The 26,948-nt window shown below is 49.9% G+C and overlaps 1 protein-coding gene across 1 annotated transcript in view; it reads left to right on the top strand.

Annotated features, from left to right (window-relative positions):
- Nucleotides 1–2,417: 2,417 nt before the first annotated feature.
- C3 (complement C3) overlaps nt 2,418–26,948 on the top strand; it is a 34,839-nt gene continuing 10,308 nt past the window's right edge. The window contains exons 1-27 of the mRNA XM_004277276.3: nt 2,418–2,572; nt 3,076–3,268; nt 4,097–4,259; nt 4,357–4,427; nt 6,454–6,548; nt 6,652–6,734; nt 6,840–6,930; nt 7,027–7,129; nt 7,253–7,379; nt 7,531–7,646; nt 7,747–7,893; nt 8,554–8,763; nt 8,876–9,082; nt 10,372–10,530; nt 10,891–11,020; nt 11,298–11,369; nt 11,551–11,748; nt 13,665–13,776; nt 14,044–14,129; nt 19,741–19,883; nt 19,976–20,188; nt 21,564–21,630; nt 21,727–21,813; nt 22,533–22,736; nt 23,233–23,308; nt 23,580–23,739; nt 24,749–24,847. Coding sequence (XP_004277324.1) covers nt 2,502–2,572; nt 3,076–3,268; nt 4,097–4,259; nt 4,357–4,427; nt 6,454–6,548; nt 6,652–6,734; nt 6,840–6,930; nt 7,027–7,129; nt 7,253–7,379; nt 7,531–7,646; nt 7,747–7,893; nt 8,554–8,763; nt 8,876–9,082; nt 10,372–10,530; nt 10,891–11,020; nt 11,298–11,369; nt 11,551–11,748; nt 13,665–13,776; nt 14,044–14,129; nt 19,741–19,883; nt 19,976–20,188; nt 21,564–21,630; nt 21,727–21,813; nt 22,533–22,736; nt 23,233–23,308; nt 23,580–23,739; nt 24,749–24,847 — 3,483 coding nt within the window. The 5' untranslated portion in view covers nt 2,418–2,501. The remainder of the gene's footprint in view (nt 2,573–3,075; nt 3,269–4,096; nt 4,260–4,356; nt 4,428–6,453; nt 6,549–6,651; nt 6,735–6,839; nt 6,931–7,026; nt 7,130–7,252; nt 7,380–7,530; nt 7,647–7,746; nt 7,894–8,553; nt 8,764–8,875; nt 9,083–10,371; nt 10,531–10,890; nt 11,021–11,297; nt 11,370–11,550; nt 11,749–13,664; nt 13,777–14,043; nt 14,130–19,740; nt 19,884–19,975; nt 20,189–21,563; nt 21,631–21,726; nt 21,814–22,532; nt 22,737–23,232; nt 23,309–23,579; nt 23,740–24,748; nt 24,848–26,948) is intronic.

Here is a 26,948-nt window from a genome sequence, read left to right as displayed (position 1 = left end):
ATCTTGCCCACCATCCCCCTCCCAAACTTCTGGGTGCAAATGTCCATTCCCCAGGAAAAAGCCTGGAAGAATTCCTCTGGTTTCCTTCCCTTCCAGGAGACCTTGGTCCATTTTCACCTCCATCCCTCTGGTCAATTCTTGGAGGTCATGGGCAGGACCCTTCCCAGACCTCCACCACCATGGCCATGAGCCTTCTCTCCAAGCCCAGGGCTCCAAGCCATCTGTGTTCCCTTAATTGTCGAAACAGCAGGAACTACCATCAGTCCCATCGCTCAGATGTACTAACAGAGGCTCTGGGGTAGGAGCAGCCAGGCTTGTAGGGAGACCGAGGCCAGCAGGAATTCCTTCTCAAGGTTGTTAAATCACAACCCTGAATGCTTTAAGGATATAATGAAACCAGGAGACTGGGTGGGTATTTTGGTGGGGGGAAAGGGGAGGAAGATAAATATTGGGGTTTGGGGGAATCCTAGCAGGTGGCCCCCTTCCCAGTTTCAGAAGTGGAACCCCATATCTGGAGAGTAAGCAGGTGTTTGCCTCACCCGCCTCCTCTTCCAAAGAAAGGGTGTCGCAATCAAAGCAGACACAAGCCAGGTTTGTTCTACTGCTCCACGCCACCCCCTACTTGGCGCACGGGGGCATGACCAGGAAAATGGCACGGTTTACAGGAAATCAGAGTGAGGTCCCCGTTAACCCCTTCAGGGAAGCTTTGGAAAACAGCCCTCCAGGGGTCTGGATCCCCCATCAACACACCATCCCCCTCCGACACCTGACTTCACATCCCCCCTTCCGCCAGATGCCCAACTTAAAATCAAATTAAAATGACACCGAGGCAAAAATACAAAGTTTTGCCAATATGCCCTCAAGGGGAGGCCATGAGGAAATTGGCGATTCTGTGCAGGGCCGGCAAGTATGCAAATCAATATAATTATGGAGGAGAATTTAGCGGTATCTAGCAAGATTACCATTGCACGCAGGCTTTGATCCAGAATTATCTCTTCTCGTTGCGGTAAGAACCCTTTGAAGTTGCTGCTGTTATAACCCTACTTTACAGGAGGAAACTGAGGCTCAGGTGGTTATCAGTAAGTTGCCCAAAATTTACCACTTAATAATTGTGAGAGCTGGAAATAATGCAAGCTCAAGATTACTCCCTGGAGGGAGTGTGGTTTTGTAACAATAGGAAGTCTGTCTGTCCACCAGTCTGGTTACTTCCACACAATGTAATACTAGGCAGTTGCCTGTAAGAACAAGGAAGCTCTCTGAGCACTGATATTAAACAATGTCTAAGGTATATTGTTTATGAAACAGCAAAAGGTGTAACCCAGGGAGACCAGAAGAAAGAGTGTGTAGAGCTTTGCTGATGTTTGCTTTTAAAACGTGTGAACATTTGTAAACACATAAGATACCTCTGGAAAGAAACACAAGATTTGGTTACATGGTCATGTCTGAGACCCTGATGGCTAGCGATAGGAGCAGGAGGAAGGTTATTTTTAGATGCGGAACCATAGGAGTATGCAAAAAGTTAAATACATTTTTTAATAATAATAATAATATGCTAAGAGGTTGCTGATGTAACACAAAAGCTAGCCATGGGACTTTCCTCAATTATGACTTTTATAAACCATCACAGCCACTCAGGCCTCTTTTTTTTTTTTTTGGCCACAGCTTGAGGCATGGGGGAATCTCAATTCCCCGACCAGGGCTTGAACCCGTGACCCCTGCAGTGGAAGTGCAGGGTCTTACCCCCTGGACCGCCAGGGAAGTTCCACTACTCAGGTTTCTTGATGAGAGGAGATGAAGGGAGCTCCAGGCTCTCCTTGCCCTAGAAAACATTCTTACCTGGATGGTGAGCTCCTACACATACTTCAAAGCCCAGCTGAAATGTCCCCTCCTCCAAGAAGCCTTCCCTGACCCCCCAAGAAGCTGAGTTCTTCTCCACTGGGGAAGGCACTCCATGGGGCTACGAGCTTTGGTGCTGGACTCTGTCCCCCACCCCCACCCCAGCATGGAAGATTCTAGAAGTGGGACTCCAGCTGCCAGCATAGAGATGGACTCACAGGGAGGGTTTGGTGAATAAATGCACAGCCAAAAGTGGACTGAGGATCAGGCCCACATATCTGGGGTGGGGGGGCCCCTCTGTCCTCAATTTTCCTCTACTACCAAGTGGGTGTGACAGGGAAAGATCCCTGTTCACCAGCTGGCCTTGACCCTGAGGGAGCCCAGGGCAGGAGGCTGTTGTGTTCCTATTGCAGGAGGACATGCCCTCGGGTTACTTACCCCAAGTTCATGCTGCCCCACAGACTGAAAAACTTAGTAAATACTATTGAGAAATCTGGGGCAGTACCAGGGAGTGGGGAGCCCATGGGGAGTGGAGGGCTGGGCTGAGGAGGGAGAAAGGCGGGAGCTAGATAAAAGGCAGCCTCCAGCAAGCTCTGCTCACTCCTCCCCCTGCCCCTCTGTCTCTCTGTCCCTCCGTCCCTCTGTCCCTTCACTGTCCTGGCACCATGCATCCTACCTCGGGTCCCAGTCTGCTGCTGCTGCTGGCCAGTCTCCCCCTGGCCCTGGGGGACCCCATGTGAGTAGTCACAGCCCGACCCCAAACAAGGCTGCTTCTGAGATGGGAGTGGGCATTTGTGGGTACAGGTCCCTGCAAGTTTAGGGCGCATGCGCGGTGTTGGGTGATTCTGTGGACGGGAAGTTTGGACTTCATAGGATCTGGGAGTTTGTAGTTTCAGGATTTAAGGGTTTAGGGATTTCGTATGGGTGTATGTGAATGAGGAGGTGGAGTTGGCTGTATTTATAGGTCTGGGGTGCTAGAGGTTTAGGGAGAAGTTTAGGGTGTTCCAGGGTTGGGTGTTTAGAGACTTGGGGTGTTTAAAGATTTAGGGGTCAGGGCTCCCAGAGTTGGTGGTTTTGATTTGAAGGTTCAGGAGTTGATGGGATTTGAAGCCCCTGAGCTGTCTGCCGGTCACCAGATCCCCTGTGGGAACAGGGGCTGGGGCAGAGCGCTAACCGGATAGGGCTGGCATCTCGGGCTCCAGGCATGACAGCTCCATGCTCTGTGCTCCCCTCTGGCAGGTATTCCATGATCACCCCCAACATCCTGCGTCTGGAGAGCGAGGAGACGGTGGTGCTGGAGGCCCACGAAGGGGAAGGGAATATACCAGTCGCCGTCACTGTCCACGACTTCCCGTCCAAGAAACAAGTGCTGTCCAGCGAAAACACCGAGCTGAACAGTGCCAATGGCTACCTGGGCACCGTCACCATAAAGGTGGGCACGCACGGGGAGCCCAGCCCCGCTGACACCCCACCCCCTCTTTGAGCGCTCCGGCTGCTGAGCCCCTCCTCCCTCTCTGAGCCCCACCCACTCTATCTGAGCCCGGCCCCTTCTGTCTGAGTCTCCTCCCCATTCTGAGCCCCTCCCCTCTCTGAATCTCCGCCCCTTTTGAGTCCCTCCCTTTGCTGAGCCCCGCCCGCTGCTTCTTCCAGTGCTTTCTCTGAGGTGCCTACACCTTTTTTTTTAAACTTTTTATTTTATATTGGGGTAGAGTTGATTAACAATGCTGTGATAATTTCAGGTGTACAGCAAAGTGATTCAGTGATACATATACCTGTATATATTCTTTTTCAAGTTCTTTTCCCATTTAGGTTGTTACATAATATTGACCAGAGTTCCCTGTGCTATACATAGCCCCCTTATCTCTCTCAACTCCACCCCCTTCCAAGCAGGACCATCTCTGAGCCCCCCCCCATTTCTGAGCCCCTCCTCTCCAAGCCCCTCCCCCTCTAAGCCCTCTCTCCCTTCAGAGCCCCTCCCCTCTCTGAGTCTCCTCTTTCGGAGTCCCCTTCCCGTTCTGAGCCCTCCCTCTTCTGAGCCCACTGTCTGATTCCCCCTTCCCATCCTTCCCTCTGACTCCCACCCCCTCTCTTGCCCTTGCCCTTGCCCTCTCTCCAAGTACCCTTTTTTTCCCCAAACCGTGGCAAACAAGGGAGACCAGGAGTGATGGGCAGGCTCTGTTGTGAAGAGGGGCAGGTGTGGATCCAGCCAAAGACAAGGGGCCCTAGAGCAGATGCCTAATAATCCCCTGTTCATGCCCAGATCCCGGCCAGCAAGGAGTTAAAATCAGAGAAGGGGCACAAATTCGTGACTGTCCAGGCGGCCTTCGGGAACGTCCTGGTGGAGAAGGTGGTGCTGATAAGCCTTCAGAGTGGGTACCTCTTCATCCAGACGGACAAGACCATCTACACCCCAGGCTCCACGGGTAAGGGTCTGGGGGTGGCTGGAGAGGGCCGGGGGCAGGGCTGGGGGGAGGCGCAGGGCCTCACCCAGCTCTCCCTTTCTCTCCCGCCTCGTCTCAGTCCTCTATCGGATCTTTACCGTTGACCACAAGCTGCTGCCCGTGGGCCAGACAGTTATCGTCAGCATTGAGGTACCAGCCAACCGGGGCCCCAGACCTACCCGGGGCAGAGACTCGGGGAGAGACAAAGAGATAGAGACAGAGAAAGAAGACACCGGCAAAGGCCCAGCAGCAGAGACCTAAAGGCAAAGAAATACGTAGAGGCACACAAATGGGGAGAGGGGGCGGGGGCCCAGGGAGACTACGTAGAGAGATGCTTGCGCCCGTGGATTCTGGGTCCCGATAAACCCCTGGTCACTGTTTGACTCTGGGCAGGTCACTTCACCTTTCCAAGTCTCCTTTTCCTCATCTGAAGATTGGGATAGTGACAGACGCTAATTCTATGTAGTCTGTTCCGGCTAGTGCAGCCAGAGGGCGCTTGTGAGCACCCCTCTTCTGCCCGCAGCGCTCCAGGGCTCCCACCTCCCTCGAGGTAAAAGCCCAAGTCCTCCCCGCTGCCCACTAGGCCTGGCCCTACCTACCCCGTCCCCTCCCTGCCCTCACCTCCTCCCTGTCTCCCCCTCGCTCACTCTGCTCCAGCCACACCGGCCTCCTCACTGTTCCTCCAACAGCCCAGGCACAGTCTGCCCCAGGACCTTTGCACAGGCTATTCCCCCTACCCAAAAAACCCTCTTCCTCCAAATTTCCACACAGCTTGCTCCATCACCTCCTTCAAGTCTTTGCTCAAATATCACCAGTGTCCCAGTTTTACAGTGAGACCTCTCTGAGCGCCCCATAAAATTGCAACACCCAGGGCTTCCCTGGTGGCGCAGTGGTTGAGAGTCCGCCTGCCGATGCAGGGGACACGGGTTCGTGTCCCGGTCTGGGAAGATCCCACATGCCGCGGAGCGGCTAGGCCCGTGAGCCACGGCCACTGAGCCTGCGCGTCCGGAGCCTGTGCTCCGCAACGGGAGAGGCCACAACAGTGAGAGGCCCGCGTACCGCAAAAAAAAAAAAAAAAAAATTGCAACACCCCCTCTCTCACCCGTCCCCCCAACCCCCCCCCCCCCCCCCCCCACACACACACACACAGGCACTCCACTCTCATTTTCCCTTCCTCCACTCTTATTTTCCTTCCGGGCCATCTCCCTTTAGCATCTTCTAAATTGGATTTATTCATTTGTTAATTGCACCTTCTCCCAACATCCTTTGAACTTAAATTCCAAACGGAAAGGAATTATCTGTTGACGCCGTGCTTGCCAGGTAGTAGGGTAAATAAAACTTACTGGAAGAAGGGAGAGAGGGAAGGAGAGGGGAGAAAGAAGCAGGGAGCGATGGGCAGGGAAAAACAAGTGTAGGAGGAACGGAGAGAGAAGGAAGGGAAGGAATGGAGTATGTGCTCCTCACGGGGTCTTCGTGAGTATGTACTGAGATCACACAAACCTAACAGGGACTAGGTTCTGAAGGCTGTGAGCTGGCTTTAGGGATTGTGGGATATGCGGGGAACAGAGAACACAACACACACCTCCTCTAAAGGCACAGAGCTGCCCGGCTCCCATGAAATGTCACCTTGTGCCAACAGGAGCACGTTATCCACAATTACCCCAATTTCCAAGAGAAGCCGGAACACCAGATTCCTATGTGATGTCCTCCTGTTGTTTAACTGTTGGCAACGAATGAAATGATATGTGTGTTAGGTCAAACCATGCGACATTGCTATGCTTTAGGTCAAAAAAGGCAAATGTGGGCAATTATGTGTGATTTATACAAATCAAACGCTTAGTGCAGGGTCCTGAACAAACGTAGGTGATAAACGCTAGTTTTTATTAGTCTTCAGAGAGACACTGATCACCATACCAAACCAGCGACATAGGAGCTATAATTATCTCCGTTTTCTACATGTGCACCCTGAGCACAGAGAGGTTAAGTAACTTGCCCACATCACACAGCTTGTAAGTGGCACAGTGGGGATTTGAACCCAGGCTGACTGGCTCAGGTGCATGTTCTTAACCACTGCCCCTGTAGACACGACACAGTGTCCAGACACAGAGAGGGAGGGGAGAGCCAAAGGGCTAAGCCTGGTCTCTGAAGAGCCATTTCTCTCCCTGTCTCCCCACAGACCCCCGATGGCATTCCCATCAAGCAGGACTCCCTGTCTTCTCACAACCAGTTTGGCATCTTGCCCTTGTCTTGGAACATCCCAGAGCTGGTCAAGTATGTCACGCTCTCCAGGAGGGGGTTCAGGGCTCCCCTACCCCAGAAGAGGGAGTGGGGGGCTGCTAGGTCTGGTCAGATCACTAGCCTGCTTTCGCCACAGCATGGGGCAGTGGAAGATCAAAGCCCACTACGAAGATTCTCCGCAGCAGGTCTTCTCTGCCGAGTTTGAGGTGAAGGAATACGGTAAGGGGAGCAGGGAGCCGTGGGTGGGAGCGTGGGGAAGGAGGGGGGAGCACATAATTCTGGGCCCAGTGCTGGCTCACTGCCCACCACGACCTGTTCCCCCAGTGCTGCCCAGTTTTGAGGTCCAAGTGGAGCCTGAAGAGAAATTCTACTACATCGATGACCCAAACGGCCTGAAAGTCAACATCATTGCCAGGTGAGGGATAGGGGAGGGACCAGCTGGGGGGAGGGGCTCAGCCACAGCCCACAGGAGTTTGGAGGGGGGAGAATCTGAGGCTCTCCCGCCTCACAGGTTCCTGTACGGGGAGAATGTGGACGGGACGGCTTTCGTCATCTTTGGAGTCCAGGACGACGACCGGAGGATTTCATTGGCCCACTCCCTCACCCGTGTTCCGGTACCTGACAGAGGCCCCCTCTACGTCTCTTCCACTCTTGTCCCCATCAGCGCCCCTCCCGCACCTGATCCCCCCTCCCCACCCCAACCCCCGCCTCCGCTGAGCCTTCACTGTCTCCCCCAGATCACTGACGGTACTGGGGAGGCCAAACTGCAACGACAGGTCTTGCTGAACGGGGTACAGCCCTCCCAAGCCGACGCCCTGGTGGGCAAGTCCTTATACGTGTCTGTCACCGTCATCCTGCACTCAGGTGAGGCCAGGCTGAGGGCAGGGGCCCAGCACCACTGTACGGTCCAGTCTGAGATGGGAGGCCCAGTATGAAGGCAGAGTCCAATCTGAGGGGGGAGGCCTGGTCCTGAGGAGTGGCCCAGGAGCCCACCCTCACGATTGGCCCCCCTCAGGCAGCGACATGGTGGAGGCAGAGCGTACCGGGATCCCCATCGTGACCTCCCCCTACCAGATCCACTTCACCAAGACCCCCAAGTTCTTCAAACCCGCCATGCCCTTCGACCTCATGGTGAGACCCAGGGCGGGGCTGCAAACCCCCTCCACCGCTCCTGAGCTTGACCATGCCTCTAGGTCTGCCTGAACCCCCTCCACCTGGCCTGCACCCACAGGTGTTCGTGACGAACCCCGACGGCTCCCCTGCCCGCCACATCCCGGTGGTGACCCAGGGCACCAACGTGCAGTCCTTGACCCAGGAGGACGGTGTGGCCAAGCTGAGCATCAACACACGCAAGGACCGGCAGCCCCTGACCATCACCGTGAGTCCAGGCCGGCCTCGCGACCCCACACCAGGAGACAGGGGGCTTGATTCTGTAGAGCAGGGTCCTGACATTTGCACAAAGGGATCCTGTCCTGGGCATACAGGGGGGTCCTTTCATTTGCCTAAAGGGATGTACCATCCACAGAGAGATGTTTTCATTTACATAGAAGGGCTCTTTTTTTACTTTATTTTATTGAAGCATAGTTGATTTACAATGTTGTATTAATTTCTGCTGCACGGCAAAGTGACTCAGTTATATATATATATATGACTGAATATATATATATTTGTATATACCTTCTTTTTCATATTCTTTTCCATTATGGTTTATCACAGGATACTGTATCTAGTTCCCTGTGCTATACAGTAGGACCTTGGTGTTTATCCATCCTACATATATATGGTAGTTTGCATGCATAGAAGGGTTCTCATCTGCACAGCAGGGTCCTACCTTCTGCCTAGACGTCTTATAAGGACCCTTGCAATGGCATTGCGCCCACCTGGATAATCCCATCTCTTCCCCATTTCCTCAAGATCCTTAACCTAATCTCATCTGCAAAGTCTCTCTTGCCACATAAAATACCATGTTCCCTGGTCCCAGGGATATGGGTGTGGACATCTCTGGGGGGCCAGCATGCATCCATCTTTCCTCACCCAGGTACGCACGCGGAAGGAGAATATCCCAGAGGCGCGACAGGCGACTAGGACCATGCAGGCCCTACCCTACAACACCCAGGGCAACTCCAACAACTACCTGCACCTCTCTGTGCCCCGAGTGGAGCTCAGGCCTGGGGAGACTCTCAATGTCAACTTCCACCTGCGCACGGACCCCAGCCACCAAGCCAAGATCCGCTACTACACTTACTTGGTCTGTGGCTTCCTAGAACACCCAGCACCCCCGGGAGCCCTCCACCATCCCGGCTGCCCCCGCCATCCTCCCTCTTACCTTTCCGATACTTATACCGACCTGTTCTCCCCAGGTCATGAACAAGGGGAAGCTGTTGAAGGTGGGGCGGCAGGTGCGAGAGCCCGGCCAGGACCTGGTGGTGTTGCCCATGACCATCACACCGGACTTCATCCCTTCCTTCCGCCTGGTGGCCTATTACACGCTGATCACCAGCAACAACCAGTGGGAGGTGGTGGCCGACTCCGTGTGGGTGGATGTCAAGGACTCATGTGTGGGCACGGTAAGCTTTGTGGCATCTCTCTGTGCCCATCTGGGGACTCTCCACCTGGCTGTCACTCTCCCCATCTTGGGCCCTCTGGCTCTGTCTCTCTCCAACTCCTTTTTAAAATTTTAAAATTTATTTTATTTATTTATTTATTTTGGCTGTGTTGGGTCTTCGTTGCTGCACTCGGGCTTTTCTCTAGTTGCAAGCGGGGGCTACTCTTCGTTGCGGTGCGCGGGCTTCTCATTGCGGTGGCTTCTCTTGTTGCAGAGCATGGGCTTTAGGCGCGTGGGCTTCAGTAGTTGTGGCACATGGGCTCAGTAGTTGTGGCACATGGGCTTAGTTGCTCCGCGGCATGTGGGATCTTCCCGGACCAGGGTTCGAACCAGTGTCCCCTGCATTGGCAAGCGGATTCTCAACCACTGCGCCACCAGGGAAGACCTCTCTCCAACCTTCTGAATCTGTTCCTCTCCTCCATTTGCAGGGTTCCTGCCTCTCTCTTCTTCTTTTCTTCCCTTTATGTTTCAGTCTCAGTATCCTTTTTTCTTCCAGTTTTATTGAGATGTAATTGACATACAGCACTAACTTTAAGGTGTAGAGCATAATGATTTGACTTACGTACATCGTGAAATGATCACAGTACGTTGAGTGAACATCCATCATCTCATAGAGGTACAGAATTAAAGAAATAGAAAAAATAATCTTTTCCCTTGTGCTGAGAACTCAGGGTTTCCTCTAATGACTTTCATATATAACGTACAGCAGCGTTAATTATATATATTTACATCTTGTACATTACACCCCTGGTACTTATTCATCTTACAACTGGAAGTTGTAATTCAATTCCCCCTCCCCTTACCTCTGGTAACCACATATCTGATCTCTTTTTCTGAGTCTGTTTGTTTGTCGTGAAGTACCATTGACCTACATCACTATGTTAGTTCCTGGTCTACAACATAGTGATTCGATATTTCTCTACGTTTCAAAGTGTCCACCACGATGAGTCTAGTGAGTGACCGTGTGTCACCATACAGAGATACTACGTGGTTATTGACTTTCATCCCCAAGACTCATTTATTTTGTAACTGGAAGTTTGTACTCAGTATCTCTCTTGCTCCTGGCTTTCTCTCTTTTCTTGACTTTCTGCCTGATGCCGGTTCTGCCTGCCTCCCTTCCTCTCTCTCTCCTTTCAGTCCAGCCCAGGACCTCCTTTGTCTTTGGCCTCCAGAGACCAGGGCCTTGCAGGGCTGACTTCTCCCTCCCTCCCCTCCAAACGTCCCCCCACCCAACCCCACCCCTGACCATAGCTGGTGGTGAAAAATGGTGGGAAGGAAGAGAAGCACCATAGGCCTGGACAACAGATAACCCTGAAGATCGAGGCTGACCAGGGGTCCCGAGTGGGGCTGGTGGCCGTGGACAAGGGCGTGTTTGTGCTGAATAAGAAGAACAAATTGACCCAGAGTAAGGTATGCCCCCGCGTCACTGAGGTTGGTTTAGAGACGGCGTTGGGTTGAGGTGGGAATGGTGCTGGGGGAACAAATGGGTCTGAGTGTGGGTTAAGTGTAGAGGTCCGAATGGACGCAGATACGGGGATGGGTTGAAGTCAAGTTGACGATGAGAATGTGGATGGACAAGGGTCCAAGCTGGGGATGGTCCCGGGGATGGACACAGCTCCAGGTCTAACTCCAGATGGTCCACCATGGCCGGCCAGCCTGGGGACCAGGATAAGGATGGATGGGGTGGGGTTGGATGGACGTGTTGGCCAATCGGTGGAGGCACGGCTGACCCGATCTCGCCACACTCTCGGCCTTCACTCCCCACTGCAGATCTGGGACGTAGTGGAGAAGGCAGACATTGGCTGTACCCCAGGCAGTGGAAGGGACTATGCCGGCGTCTTCACGGATGCAGGGCTGGCCCTCAAGACCAGCAAAGGCCTACAGACCGCCCAGAGGACAGGTGAGGATGCAGCCAGCAGCAGGGCTAGGGAGGGGCAGGGCTTCCACCTCCCAGAGACTGAGAACAGGTTAAGGGCGGCGCTCTGGGATGGGGGTGGGGGTATTGAAGTCCCGCCTCCGCCACCATCTAGCGTATTCCTTCTTTCGGAGCCTCAGTTTCTCCATCTGTCACATGGGAGCAATAACACCCCGACCTCACGGGGGGCCACTGTGGGGAGGAAACCAAGGACACACAGTAGATGCCTAATGCATCTGGTTCCCGGTCCACCTGCCCGTAGATCCTGAGTGCCCGAAACCAGCCCCCCGCCGACGCCGCTCGGTGCAGCTCATGGAAAAGAGGATGGATAAAGGTGGGAGCCCTCCGTCGGCGCTCGCCCACCGCTTCCCACCCGAGATCCAGCCCCTACGGGATCCCAGACGGAGAGGGAGGGGGAGGGCCTGGCCGTGGGGAAGTTCTCCCTGGGGTCTGTCCTGAGTGCCTCCTGCTTCGAGGCTGAGGGCGCGCGGGGCGGGGGATCTGTGCTCCCACAGCCGGTCAGTACAACAAGGAGCTGCGCAAGTGCTGTGAGGACGGCATGCGGGACAACCCCATGAAGTTCCCGTGCCAGCGCCGGGCCCAGTTCATCCTGCAAGGCGACGCATGCGTGAAGGCCTTCCTGGACTGCTGTGAATACATCGCCCAGCTGCGGCTGCAGCACAGCCGCGACGGGACCCTGGAGCTGGCCAGGAGTGAGTCCGGTGGCAGGGAGGAGGCCCCTGTCCAAGGGAGGAGGAGGTGCCTGTCCAAGGGGGAGGTGCCTGTCCAAGGGGGGAGGTGCCTATCCAAGGGGGGAAGGTGCCTATCCAAGGTGGGGAGGTGCCTGTCCAAGGTGGGGGAGGTGCCTATCCAAGGGGGATGGTGCCTGTCCAAGGGGGGCAGGTGCCTATCCAAGGGGGGAAGGTGCCTATCCAAGGGGGATGGTGCCTGTCCAAGGGGGGAGGTGCCTGTCCAAGGAGGGAGGTGCTTATCCGAGGAGAGAGGAGGCACCTGTCGGAGGAAGAAAGAAGCCTTCAGATGAGGAGCTAGGTGATTCAGGTCTGAGGGAAGAAGGACCCAGTCCAGTGGGGGACTAGGTCCTTCTTCCCTTGCCTGGAAGGCTCATCCTGAGGCAAAGGAACTTCCTGCCTGGGAGGGTCATCCTGGCCCTGGCCCTGTCACTCTGAAGTTTGACCTTAGCAGTGCCCAGGACATCCGTGGTCTGAGGGCACGTTCTAGATGATAGGGCTGGTCACACTAGTTGCCAATGGGAAGACTAAGATGAGTTCTAGCCTTGCCTTCACCAAAGAAAACTCATTCATGTTGCCTTCCAAAGAGAGGTGCCTAACTTACGCCTAATCGATGTTCGTTCATTCATTCATTCATTCATTCAGTTCTGGATGTACACACTTGAAACTTTATATCTCAGGCCAAGTCAGTCTTAAGCAAAGCCAAGAGAAAATTCTCTTAGAAGCCCATTTCAAGCAAAACCAGAATGGTCTCCACCACAAAGTGGCATTTACAGAACTAACAAGAGTCCCCACTGCCGTCTGCTGAGAGGCAGAGGACCCCGGTGTGAACTGATCCCTCCTTTTTTTAAACATCTTTTAATATGTCTCAACTAAGAGAAGGACTTTTCTGCCAGGATGCGCTTTGTCAAAACTGAATGTTTGCAGACACCTCTCAGTGGCCGCCATTGCCAAAGTGGTCAAGTAGGTCTAAATCCCTTTATCTGGAAAGCTAGCAACTCCTCCACCCCTCCCCCGCTCCAAAGACACCAAGATTCCCAACACGCATGAACAAAGACTTCTACCTTCAGTCTCTTTGCAAATTGCAATAACTAGACATGGTGCTGTCTGCTCCAGTGACCCAAGACTTTTCTTTCGCAAAGAGGAAATTTGGACAAAACTTCTGATTTACTGGGGTATAATTTGCGCACACGGATGTTTTGTGGGTTTTTTTCCAGCATTGTGTCATTTCTGTAGCCAATTGGGGTGAGACAGAGGGTTGATTAAAAGTTAGTACCCCAAGGGCACTTTGATGGGTGGATTTGGGCATCTCTGGAATTCCACCTACTTTGTCGTTAGGCAGACCCAGAACCAAATTAAAATCTGTTCAGCGTTTTTTGAGGAAAGCCCAGCCAGGGTTGAACTCTATTCCAGCCCGGCTTCGTTTACATGCAGATGGGGTCAAGCTGGCATTTAAAGGCCACCATCTCTTCAACAATCTCCACCAAGTCTGGGGAAATCTCTCAGCTCACCCCGTTGCTTTCAGGATGGACGTAACCATCAGACACAGCAGGCGTGGTGCTTGGGGGCCAATGATGCTTTTAGAGGCTGATTCATGCAAATGTTTTCATTCCCTTGGAAATCAAAGACAGGAAAAAAAAATCAATGCAGTTCAGCCTGGCTTATTTTCACCTTTCTACCAACAGAATTGTAAAATATGATTTTTAATTTTTTTTATGGAGAAAGGAACCCCCAGAGGCAAATGTGCCTAGGGTCCCCGGAAGTGATCACGTGACCCTGGGTGTGTCGCTGCGAGGAATCCCTCCAGGGTATTATAGAGATAAATATCTAAAAGGGGACAGTGGGGAAAGTGGGTCTGTTTTAACTCCCACCCCCCGCAGGTGACCTGGATGATGAAATAATCCCGGAGGAGGACATCATTTCCCGAAGCCAGTTCCCAGAGAGCTGGCTGTGGACCATTGTTGAGGACCTTAAAGTCGCGGACAAAAATGGGTAAGGCTGGGATGCTCCCACTTCCACCCACCCCCAGGCCAGCCCCTATCATCACCCCAGACTGGACATTGAGTTTACACGCACCTCAATGCCCCCTCTTTTCTGGAATCATTGTGGAATCACGCAACCTAGCCTAGAAGAGTTGGGGCTACCTACACGTGCCCACCCGCCAGCCCCACTCCAACCCTGTCCCTTGGGGCCCCTCCCTACCAGCTCTCCCCCTCCACCATGCTAGGTATCTTCTAATGCCTCCCCTCCCCCATCCAGAGTCTCCACGAAGCTCATGAACGTGTTTTTGAAAGACTCCATCACCACTTGGGAGATTTTGGCTGTGAGCTTGTCAGACAAGAAAGGTGAGAGAGGATGGTGGTCTGGTCCTCAGGAGGCCGGGACCCCAGACCGCCCCGGGCATTTCCTCATTCAATCCTGACAGATCCTTTGTTTCCTGGTGGCTGACACTTTCCTCTGGTTCCTGGAGAGGCAATAGAGTGTAGAATGTGAGTGACATGGTGCTTTTTGTAAATAGATTTTAGTTTTAGTGCAGTTTTGGTTCAGAGCAAAATTGAGAGGATGGTGCAGAGATTTCCCATATACCCCTTTCCCCACCACAGACACAGTCTCCCTCACCATCAACATCCCCCACCAGCATGGTGCATTTGTAACAATCGAAGGATGCATGGATACATCATGATCACTGCAAGTTCTTAGCTGAGGTCAGGGTTCACTCTTGGTTTTGTACGTTCTATGGGTTTGGACAAATGTATAATGACTTGTATCCACCATCATAGTATCATACAGAATGATTTATAGCAACAAAAACTTTGCAGGGGTGATGTTGCCATGATACTGGGTAAAGCAATTAAGAAAAAACAGGGCTTCCCTGGTGGCGCAGTGGTTGAGAGTCCGCCTGCCGATGCAGGGAACGTGGGTTCGTGCCCCGGTCCGGGAAGATCCCACATGCCGTCCAGAGCCTGTGCTCCGCAGCGGGAGAGGCTGCAACAGTGAGGGGCCCGCGTACCGCAAAAAAAAAAAAAAAAACAGGTCGACAAAGAAAAACTAAAAGAGGAAGCGGGATGAAATGAGTGATTGAAACATTGGTGGTTAGATTGTGAAACACGATAAAAAAAGGTGTATGTGTACACCCCCTGCCCTCCCGCCCCACCGCCACCAAGGGCTGGGTGTGAGACCCTGACACACCCTAGCCAAATATGGATGACTTATAGCAGGTCTGAGAATGGGGCAAGGAGAGTGAGGCACTGACTTTGAATGCAAAATTAAGTGGGTGCCAAAAAACTCAGTCATCAAGATAAATCATATTTTCATGCAATAGGTTTTTTGGAAAAAAATCAAAATGAATGCAAAAAAAACATGTTGTACAAAATATCCAGATTTTAAATATAAACCGGCAGCGTGCCAAGCCATAATGGAGTTTGAGGTAAAAGGAAAGATGTGTCCCATATGCATGTTTTATGTATATTTTAAAGGTTAATTTTTTCCAGAGCATTAAAGAGGTTGAAAAACTATTGAAAACACTAAAACATTTTAAAACTAGGTGTATTAAAACTCACAACATTAAGTGTATTTTATTTATAGCAAACTCAGAACTTAATATACTCTAGTATAAGTTTGTTTGGTTGTAATTTATCATAAATTTTACTTTATTATCATTTTACTTTCCTGGCTTCAAGATTTTCAAAATCTGCTTCTTTGTCTGTCTTGCTTCTAATGGAAGGTATTGCAATTTTCTGCTAATTTCTCTTGAACAAGTGATGATGGCAGATGAAATCATATACACAGAGCACATAGTTTTCCTTCTGCCTGAGACTCCAAAGCCACTCAGCACTGTTCTAGTTTGGGGCCCCCATCCCTGTTTCAAATCAGAGCATCTTCATATTTGCCTGTTGTACATTTCCATATATCGAGATTCTGTGTGAGGTTCCCTTTACCTAAAAAAAAGTTCCTGCAGCTTGAAAAAAAAAAAAGTTGAAAACCACAGTTAGATCCTTGCCCCTCAAAGCCTATTCCCTGGGCCAGCTGCAATCTGGTAAAGTAGGTTTACCAGGGAGTTTGTTAGACATTCAGAATCTTAGTCACTCCTAACCTGCTCAGTCAGAATGTGCATTTTATCACTGGAAACATCTCCTGATCCCCAGGAGATTTGTATGGACATGAATGTTGGAAGAGTTCTTCCCTGCACCAGCATTTCTCAATCTCATCACTGATGTCATTTTGGGCTGGGTCATTCTTTGTGGCAGGGGACTGTCCTGTGCAATATAACATGTCGGGTATCTTCATGGCTTCTACCTGCTAGATTCCAGTAGCAACCTATCTCCCTGGTTGTGACATCCAAAATGTCCCCAGATATTACCAAATGTCCCCGGAGGGGGCGGGCAGAATCCCTGTGGTTTTTAGATCTTGCCTGTGATGTCTTTTCAACATCATTAACTCTCTACATATTACCTCATTTAATGCTCACAACTACCCTATAAGGTTGGCACTATGATTCTCCTACAACTGAGAACACTGAAGCCAGGGAAAGAAGGTGACTTGCCCAGGATCACAAGTGAATGAAACTTTCAGGAATCCAAACTTCAGAATAAAGACTGAAGCATGATAACCAATAGAACTTGAAATTTTTAGACTTGTGAGCTATTAGGAATTAAAGAGTCAGTAAGGTTAAAAGCAAGGAGCTTCCCAAGCCCAAGTGCCTGTGTCCAAATCGCAGGTCCTCCTCGGGGCAGCTGTGTGGCCTTCGTCAAGTTACCCAGCCTCTCTGTGCTCATCCGTAAAATGGGCACAATAGAAATAGTACCTATTCAAAGTGTTGGGATTTTATAATAGTGATAATAGTACCTGACACATTGTAAATGTTCAATGAGTGTGAGCTATTATTTTTATTATTGGAGTCGAACATACTTTAGGAATCAAAGGGTAAGTGCCTTTCGGGGATGCATAGACGCTCCCTTAAATGACACAAAGCAGGCATCAGAAGTCATTTCTTTCTTTCTTTCTCTTTTTTAATTGAAGTATAGTTGATTTACAGTGTTGTGTTAGTTTCTGGCGTAGCCATGTCTTTTTAAAAAAATATTTATTTATTTATTTATTTACTTTTTGGCTGCGTGGGGTCTTAGTTGCAGCGCAGGCTCTTCGTTTTGGCGTGAGGGCTTCTCTCTAGTTGTGGTGTACTGGCTCCAGAGCACGTGGGCTCTCTAGTTGTGGCTTGCATGCTCAGTAGTTGTGGGTCACGGGCTTAGTTGCCCTGTGGCACGGGGAATCTTAGTTCCCAGACCAGGGATTGAACTCACGTCCCCTGCATTGGAAGGCGGATTCTTAACCACTGGACCACCAGCGAAGTCCCTCATTTCTTTTTAACAAAGAGATTTTTTAAAAATGTATTAGGTTTTCAGAAACAATTGAGCAAAAAGTATAGAGAGGTGCCACGTACCCCTCTCTCCCCCAGATTCCCCTATTGTTAACATCTTGCATTAGTGTGGTACGTTTGTTATAGTGGATGGGCCAATACTGATACATTATTATGAACTGAAGTCCATAGTTGACATTAGGATTCACTCTTGGTGTTGTACATTCTATGGGTTTGGATAAATACATCATGACTTGTAGCCACTGTCACAGTATCACACAGAATAATTGTTTCACTGCCTTGAAGTGACAGGAATTGTGTATCATAAGTCATTCCTTTTTTGGTTCTCTTTCCATTCTTCCTTCTATCTCATTCAAGGAGAAAAGCTAAGGCTAGTGCAAGGATGTCTTTACCTTGTCTCTACTTCTTGTTTAACTCCTTTTTTAAACGAAGAGAGAGTGGTCTAGCTTTCTGCGGGCAACACAAGCTAACTAGTATTTAACAAAATCATTTTGTTTTCCTTGAGGTAACCTGTTTATAGCACAAGAACCTGGGTTCTCATGCACCGTAGTAAATTAAATTTGAGTTTAAAAATGTAAATAGTAAGTAAGAAATGGTCAATTAAACCAGTGACTATAGCAGACCCCCCGAGGGTGATGAGTAAATGACTGTCGATTGGGAAATAAGGATTTTGTTCAAGCCTCTGATTATTATTTTTTCTGCCATTGAAGAATACGGAAAATTATCAGATCTTTTTTTTTTCTTTTTTGGCGGTGGTGCGTGGCTTATGGAATCTTAGTTCCCCAACCAGGGATTGAACCCTGGTCCAGTCAGGGATTGGCCCTCAGCAGTGAGAGCAGGGAGTCCTAACCACTGGACCGCCAGGGAATTCCCTCCAATCTTAATAGATTTCTTGGTGTAACATTATGATTAATGTGATAATGTTTTCACAAATTTCACTTGCATCAACACTTTGCTTACATTTAATCTGGTAACTGTTGTATCACAAGTAACCACTGTTTTTAAGCATCGTTTTGCTCAATGTTGTTAACAAAATTCAACTGAGTAAATTTGAAGATCTAATTGGGTTTGTTAAACAATTCATGAGCTGGGCAGCATCTTATCTGGCAAGGAGAGATACTCAGAGGAGTTGTACAAAATTAAAGGTTTTTATAGAATGAAGGGTAGGGCAAACAAGTCATCAGCAAGAGAAAAATGTCCTCATTGGAGGAAAGTAACAATTCAGGTAAGACAGTTTCTCATTGGCTGAGCTGCAGTGTTTTCATTGGCTGGGCTTGTTGCTGGGCAGGAAGAAAATCTTCCTTCCTCCTGCTGTAGTTAAGTTAATTGCACTTTCTGTTTGGGAGTGCAAACATCTTTTCCAGTTGGGGTCTGTAATTGAAGCTTCTTCCTGTTGGGATCTGTTGACATCTTCCTGTTTGGGATAACATCTTCCTGTTTGGGATAACTGAAGTCAGTGGTAGGGCATCAGAGCTCCCTCTACAGGCCTTCCCTTCTCCAATTTTAGTTGAGGTGTCCTTTCATTAATTTTTACAATGTAGATCAGCACTGTCCATTAGAAATATAATGCAAGCTGTGTATGTCATCTAAAATTTTCTGGTAGCCCCATAAAAAAGGAGTAGATTAAATCAATTTTAATAATACACTTTATTTAATCCAAATATATCCAAAATATTATTATTTCAACATTTTGTAAAAATTTGCAAAACCACTACCACAGTAATCATGTTACAATAGCAAATCTATTAATATTGAAGAATAACCGATTAATATCTCAAATTTATTAATCAGGCGGACTCTCAACCACTGTGCCACCAGGGAAGGCCCATGCACTTTTATTTTTGTTCGTGCTAAGCCTTTGAAATCTGCCATGTATTTTATACTGACAGTGCATCTAAATTAGGATGCTAGCTTTTCATTGAAAATACTCTGATCTGTATTTTGGGATCCATAACATTTACAGTTGAAAAGGTAGATTGGCCTATCCAAGTTGTTCTAAACATACTTAAACTAAAAACTTTAAAAGTTTTCCAATCACTGAATCAAGCATCCTTTTTAAAATTGAGATGTAATTCACATAACATGAAAGTCACCATTTGAAAGTGTACAATTCAGTGGTTTTTATTACATTCACAATGAGCATTGGTTTTTTAAGTTTAAATCTAAGTTAATTAAAAGGAAATAAAAGTAGGAATCCAGTTCTCACTCGAGCTAGCCACATTTCAAGTGCCCAGTGACCACTTGGGGCTACCATTTTGGAGATCGTACATATAGACCCTTCATTTATGCTTGCCTTCTTCCCTCCTACATATCTATCTATGAGTAAAATTACAGAGAAAATGGGAACCATTAAATCATGGCAACTCCCAGCCACCACCACCATCTGTAAGTTATCACCATTAATGATGGTTCGTCTATGGGCTTCTGCAAAGACAGGCTGACCTTGGGACAGCTCCAGTGGTCAGAGGTAAGCACTGAGACATTGGTAGGGGCAAGAAGTTGGACCTGAACTTGGATCCAGTCCACCTGGCCCACCCCCCGCCCCACCCCTGACACTTCATGTTCTGTTTCCACCCGGGCAGGGATCTGTGTGGCTGACCCCTATGAGGTCACGGTGATGCAGGATTTCTTCATTGACCTGCGTCTACCCTACTCTGTTGTGCGCAATGAGCAGGTGGAGATCCGAGCCGTCCTCTACAACTACCGGGAGGCGGAGGAGCTCAAGGTGGGCCCCTGGTGCAATGGAAGCATGATGGGGGCTTGGAGAAGAGGATCTGTGGTACATTCCCCTGACTTGATACTCTCTCTCCCCGGCAGGTGAGGGTGGAATTGCTCTACAATCCAGCCTTCTGTAGCCTGGCAACGGCCAAGAAGCGCCACCAGCAGACCCTGATCATCCCACCCAAGTCCTCGGTGCCCGTGCCTTATGTCATTGTGCCCCTGAAGGTCGGCCTCCATGAGGTGGAGGTCAAGGCTGCTGTCTACAACCACTTCATCAGTGATGGCGTCAAGAAGACCCTGAAGGTCGTGGTGAGTCCTTGGGGTACCTGCTGCCACTCGTCCTTCAGGAAAGGCTCCTGTTCTCCCTGTGCTGTCAACCCAGGTTAGAGACCCAGGCCAACCTTAGGAAATTCAGGAGTCCTGGAGGTTTGGAAGCAGGGCCGGGATTAGGGTGAGGCAAGTGAGGTATTCTCCTTGGGCACACAATTTTAGGGTGCACCCAAAAGCTCAAACAAAGATCAATAATATTTTTTTCATTAAAATATATTTTAATATCAAATATGACATTTTGTAACACCTTTCAGCATAGGAGTTTTCTTTTGACTTTAAAAATCTTGGTGGGAATTCCCTGGCAGTCCAGTGATTGGGACTCAGCGCTTTCACTGCTGTGGCCCCGGGTTCGATCCCTGGTTAGGGAACTAAGATCTCGTAAGCCGCACGGTGCAGCCAAATAAATAAATAAATAAAATAAAAATGTTTATCTGTAGACACATGATGGCTCACATTGGGCCTTTGATTCTAATTAAGATAGCCTCTATTTTAATTGAGCACTTATGTGTCAGCCACTGTGTTAGTACTTATGTACATTCTTTCATTTATTTTTTCTTTATTCTTATTTATTTATTAAAAATTTTTGTTTTACTTTTATATTATTTGTTTTATTTTTAGATTTTTATTTTATTTAGCCCATTGAGAGGCATTTGGTTTAAAAACAGACTCTGGAGCAGAGTACCAGGTTCAAGCCCAAATTCTGTTCTACTCACTGTGTGACCTTGGGCAAGTTACTTCACCTGTCTGTATCCCAGTTACCCCATCTTTAAAATGGCATTGATAATAGCAGTACCCACTCCAGTGGGTTGTTGTGAAGATTACATGAATTAACCCCAGGAAAGCAATCTTCTAGGCACATAGGAAGATTTCTAAAGGTCTTGTTATTTCTTTATTAATTTATAATTTTATTATTAATTTGCACAACAGTGGGTATGAGGTAGATGTTTTTGTTTTTGTTTTTTGCGGTACGCGGGCCTCTCACTGTTGTGGCCGCTCCCGTTGCGGAGCACAGGCTCCGGACGCGCAGGCTCAGCGGCCATGGCTCACGGGCCCAGCCGCTCCGCGGCATGAGGGATCTTCCCAGACTGGGGCACGAACCCGTGTCCCCTGTATTGGCAGGCGGACTCTCAACCACTGCACCACCAGGGAAGCCCGAGGTAGATGTTTATATTACCTCCTTATAAGGAAGGAAGCTGAGGCACAGACAAGTTAAGTAACTGACTTCCAGTCATACAGCTAAGGTCAGGTGGAGGCCATCATGCCTTATGCTACAGTAATCCCAAGAACAGTGCCCTGCTGACTGTCTGTCTGCCCTTTTATTCACACGACTCCCCCTACCCCTAACACTGTCCAGCCAGAAGGAATGAGAGTCAACAAAACTGTGGCCGTCCGCACACTGGATCCAGAACATCTGGGCCAAAGTGAGTCAGCGAGGCAGAGGGGGTGAGGCCTGGGTGGTAATGCAGGGTGGGGTGGGAGGGGGCTGGTGCCATTGGTGTCTCCCATTCACCCGGCAGAGGGAGTGCAGCGAGAGGAAATCAAAGCCGCCGATCTCAGTGACCAAGTCCCAGGCACGGAGTCAGAGACCAAGATCCTCCTGCAAGGTGAGATGCCCTTGGCCCCAATCCCAGGGGACCCAGAATGGTGTTGGGGGGCCATGACTCCCAAGCAGGGAGCCCAGTTCCATCTAATCCCAGGAGTATTTAACCACTGTTTCCCGCCTCCTCTTCAGCTAGAACCCCTCCTTAATCTGCTTTATAGAAGGCTCCAGGCCGTACTTAGTTCAGCAAATAGCTTTTGCTGATAAAGAAGCAGTAGAGTTCAAGAGAAGAAGTTCTGGATTTAATCGCCTCGGATGGAGAACTGGGGCAGGAAGGGGCAAGACGGAGCTGGAAAGGCACCTTGCAACTTGAGAGCTGTAAGGTTTTGGGAGGAGACCCTTGGTTTCCTCATCTGTGATAGGGGTGAATAATAGTATCGATATCTAAGGGTTGTTGGGAGGATTAAATGAGATACTGTATGGTGTTAGAACAGAGCCTAGCCAATAGCATTAAGCATGATAAAAGTATTCATGGTTGTTGTCCCTGGAATTATTTTACCACTGGTGTAACCAGAGGACCCAGGGACCGGAGTTCCCCTGTGAAGCAGAAGCCCACTCCCACCGCCCACAAATGGAGAGCCCCCTCTAGCCACTCAGCCGTGCGTCACTTCCATCACTGACATGCTCCCAGCTGTCCCTGATCCCTTGGGCCCTGGCTGGTCAGAGCCTGGAAATGCTGGGGGCAGCCCCAGACTTGAGTGCCATCCTCACGCCCGGCTGCAGGGACCCCAGTGGCCCAGTTGACAGAGGACGCCATCAACGGGGAGCGCCTGAAGCACCTCATCCAAACCCCCTCGGGCTGTGGGGAGCAGAACATGATCAGCATGACGCCCACGGTCATCGCGGTGCACTACCTGGACAGCACAGAACAGTGGGAGAAGTTCGGCCTGGAGAAGCGGCAGGAGTCCTTGGAGCTCATCAAGAAGGGTGTGCGCCCCACCCGCCCCTCTGAGCCCCCTCCGGCCCTGAGACCCCACCTCTCTGAGACCCGCTCCTATGAAACCCCTCCACCCCTGGACCCTGCCCCTCTGAGCCCCCTGCACTCCTGAGACCCCGCCCATCTCGAGGCCCCGCCCCTCCTCTGAGAGCACTCCCTCACCCCTCTCTGAGCCCCTCTCTGAGCTCCCTCCCCCGCTGAGGCCCGGTTGCCCCTGAGAACCCATTTTGAGAACCCTCCTCTCTCTGAATCCCCTCTCCTCCGAGAACTCCTTCCCCTTCTTCTCTCTGATCCTCCCACCCTCTCTGAGTCCCTCTCCCTCCTATACGCCCGCCCCCTGCCCAGAGCCCCACCTTTCCTCTCTGGACCCCTGTCCCGCCCCTCACAGAATCTTTATCCTCTTTCTAAGCCCCTCCCCTACCTGGCCTACCCACCCCAGCCACCCCCTCCACGCAGCCTCTAGTGACACTTCTCTCCTCCCTGCAGGGTACACCCAGCAGCTGGCCTACAGACAACCCAACTCGGCTTACGCCGCCTTCCTGAACCGGCCACCCAGCACCTGGTGAGTCTCCACGATCAGCTTGCTCATCCTCAGCCTTGCACCTCCCTGAGCAGGGCCTGGATCCCGGCCTGGGGTGGTCTAGGCGGGTCGCCACCCAGAGTCAAGGTACCAGCCCGCTGTGTAACCTGCAGGCAACGCTGGGCCCTGAGATTTGGGAAGGGAACCTGGGCCGACCAGGCTAGGCCCTGCCTCTCTCTGCTCATTGGTTGTCTGGGATGCCAGTCTCCGGATCCCAGAGACAATTGGCTCATGCTCTGTACCCACCCACCAGGCTGACAGCCTTCGTGGTCAAGGTCTTCTCACTGGCCTCCAACCTCATCGCCATCGACTCCCAGGTCCTCTGTGGGGCCGTCAAATGGCTGATCCTAGAGAAGCAGAAGCCTGATGGAGTCTTCCAGGAGGATGGGCCCGTGATACACCAAGAAATGATTGTAAGAGGCGGAGATTCGGAGCAGGCTGGGAGAGGAGGGCACCTGAGCATCACAGGATGGACTGGAGGAAGATTCCGTCATCCACCCACTGCCCCAATTCACTGTGTGTGGGAATAGGGAAATGAGGGAACTGAAAGTGTCATTCCTCCCTTGCAAAAACCAGAGACCTACAGGATCTGGTGCAAAACGAAATTCCCCTGGCTCCCCATTGCTCTTAAACACAGAACTCAGAGCTGTGGTCCTAAAAGTGTGCTCCCCAGGCCAGCAGCATCAGTACTATCTGCAAACTTGTTAGAAATGCAAAATGTCAGAAATTCTCAGGCTGGACTCCAGATGCACTGAACCAGAAAATTTAGGGGCAACGCCTAGGAATCTAAGTTTTAACACCCTCCCCCCACCACCCCCACCAGGTGTGCTTAAGTTGGAGAATTGATGCCTTAGCCTGACCTTTCAGGCTTCCAGCCTCATAGCCTTACCTCCTTCTTTCCACACTCCACCTGTACTGCTGGGAGCCTTGCTCTATACAGACACAGGGCCTTTGCACATGCTGTTCCTGCTGCCTGGCATGCTAACCCCTGCCCTCTTTGAGAGTTTACTCCTACTCACTGTTCAGACTGTGGTTCCAGCTATCATCCCTCAGGGACACTTTTCCGTGACTGAGTCACACTCCCACTGTCCTTTCTCAATGCCACATCCACTTCTCCTGTGCAGCACTCATCAGTTTGTAATTATATATTTGTTGATGAGCTTGTTGGTTCCTATCTGTCTCCCCTACCAGATGGGGAGTTCCATGAGGGCTGGGGCCGGAGTCTGGTTTTCATCCAACATCTCAACCACACCATCAGCAACATTTGCAGAATGAATGAATGAATACCAAAGAGCTTGACCCTCCTGGGGAGAAACTGGGAAGAGACCCAGCACTGCCTTAACCGGCTGATCCTACAGGGGGGTTGGTTGGCGTGTGGGAACACACTGGTGACCCTATCCTTGTTTCCTGCTTCTCCTCTAGGGTGGCTTCAAGAATCCCGAGGAGAAAGACGTGTCCCTCACGGCGTTTGTTCTCATCGCGCTGCAGGAGGCTAGAGACATTTGCGAGGCACAGGTCAACGTAAGTGTCCCCCGCTCTCTCCCTTCTTCCTCTCCCCCACGCAGGACACATCCACCTGGGAAGGTGAGGTGTTGCTTTCGGGCCATTTCCAGTCCTCCCAGTGCGGTAACAACCACCACAGCAGCCATAAGAGTATCTAACTAAGATAACTCATCTAAGAGTGTGACAAGTTTAAGTCCTGTAATCCTTGTAACAGCCCAAGAGGTAGGCTACTCTTATTATCCCCAGTTTACAGAAGAGAAAACTGAGGCACAGAGAAATCAAAGATCAGGTCCTTTCTGCCTGCTTTACCATTGTCAGAGACTTGTAGCCAATTTCAACAAAAGTCCCTTCAGCTTGCTTTCCACAACACTCCTACATCTGTATCCTTGCTGCTTCCCTAAAGAAAACTCAGGACACAGAGCTAAAAGGGGAGTGGGGGCGGAATCCTCAAGATTATTACCTTAGTCTGAGGGATCTTTCAGGAGATTTTTAAAGGGGTCCATGACCCCAAAAGGAAAAGCATTAAAAATGTTGGCTCATTGCTATCCCCTTTTCCTCTAGTTTTGGTTCTGAAGCAGAGAAGCTTAGAAAGACAGGCTCCTGAGAATCTGTAATCACTCCCTCTGCTTTGCCCTGGGGTTTTGAGAGTGGGTTGTTTGAATTTTAGTTGCCCTAGTGGGGAACCTCAGGACCTCCCCTTCAGCCAGGTGCTTCTCCCTCCTCAGAACCCCAGAAAAGAGGTGGAGGGGAGGGGGCTGTTACCTTTTATGCCCAAGAGGGACCCAGGCCTTCCTGGTTCCAACCTTGAAGATTTGAGAGAAATTATAGCAGAAAAGAGCACTAGAACTGTGGGGTCAGACAGAACTGACCTCAAATCCTGACTCTCAGGCACTTCCCCTTGCTGGGCCTCAGTGTGTGCATCTGTAAAATGAGTATAATAATCTTTGCTTTTTTTTAGGACTCTCTGAGTTGTCCTAGATGTCACACATGTGTCCTAGTTATCATACATGTGACCTAGATTGTACAAAAATAGATGGGAATTTTATTTTAGGGATCTAAGAATTTATCGAATTCAAAGATGAAAGTAAGGACTTCCTTGGTAGTCCAGTGGTTAAGGTCCGATCCCTGGTTGGGGAACTAAGATCCCACATGCCTGTGAAGTCAAAAAAAAAAAATGAAAATAGCCTCAGGGACTCTGCCAGGATGCTTTGTTCTTCATGTTCTCACATGTCTTTCATTCCCTTCTCGCCCAATAATTCAACTTTTCCCTGCCATCCAGCCTGACTGGCAGAACATGGCCGTCTTCCTTGGCGAAATAGTCAGACCAAGGCTAGAGCTCAGATTCCCAGTGAAGGATTCTGATTGGCTCAGCTTGGGTCAGGGATTCACCCCTGGACCAATCAGCTGAGGCCAGGAAGTAGGTCTTAGTGGGCAAGTATGGCTGCTTCCACTGTGGCCATGTGAATGAAAGGGAGGAGGTATTCTTACAACAGTCAATGACAGATTTAGGAGGGAGAGCTGGGCAGGCAAAAGGATTGTTTCTTCTACAACACAGCATGAAGTATGGCATAGGCTGTGGAACCAGACTGCTGGCATTTAAATCAACAGGATGCTGCCCAGCTTGTGGAAGCCAGTTGTTAAATTTCCAGGACTTTGCAAGCTGGTTGTTAAAGACAATCATTGTTAAAAATTAAATTATATAAACTTACAGTTAAACTGCAAACATTAAACACTAAAAATACAGGTAATAAACACTTAAAATGTATCACTTCCCAAATATTTTGCTACCTTTTATCATATTCTCTTGAGGTTACTTTTGTCTCTTGTATCTGTATGGTGGAAATATTATATGATGTTGTGTTACTGCCCATCTCTTCCCAAATCTACATTCAGTGATGCCACATTGCTAGGTTGAAATCAGCCATGATAGTATTGACACCAGGGAAATCAGCAAACACTTCAAATCATGTCTTCTCCCAATCCCCATCTTTCTGGGTCACGGTATTTTTATCTGCGCAGTAGGATAATGATGAAAATAATACCTGTCTCATAGGATTTTATGAGATTAAATGAGTGGATATATGACTGGGACATAGTAAGAGCTAGCTGTGATGATGAT

The sequence above is a fragment of the Orcinus orca genome, chromosome 3 (assembly GCF_937001465.1).
Source record: "Orcinus orca chromosome 3, mOrcOrc1.1, whole genome shotgun sequence".
NCBI classification, from domain to species: domain Eukaryota; kingdom Metazoa; phylum Chordata; class Mammalia; order Artiodactyla; family Delphinidae; genus Orcinus; species Orcinus orca.
This window is presented reverse-complemented; position numbering and strand designations above follow the sequence as displayed.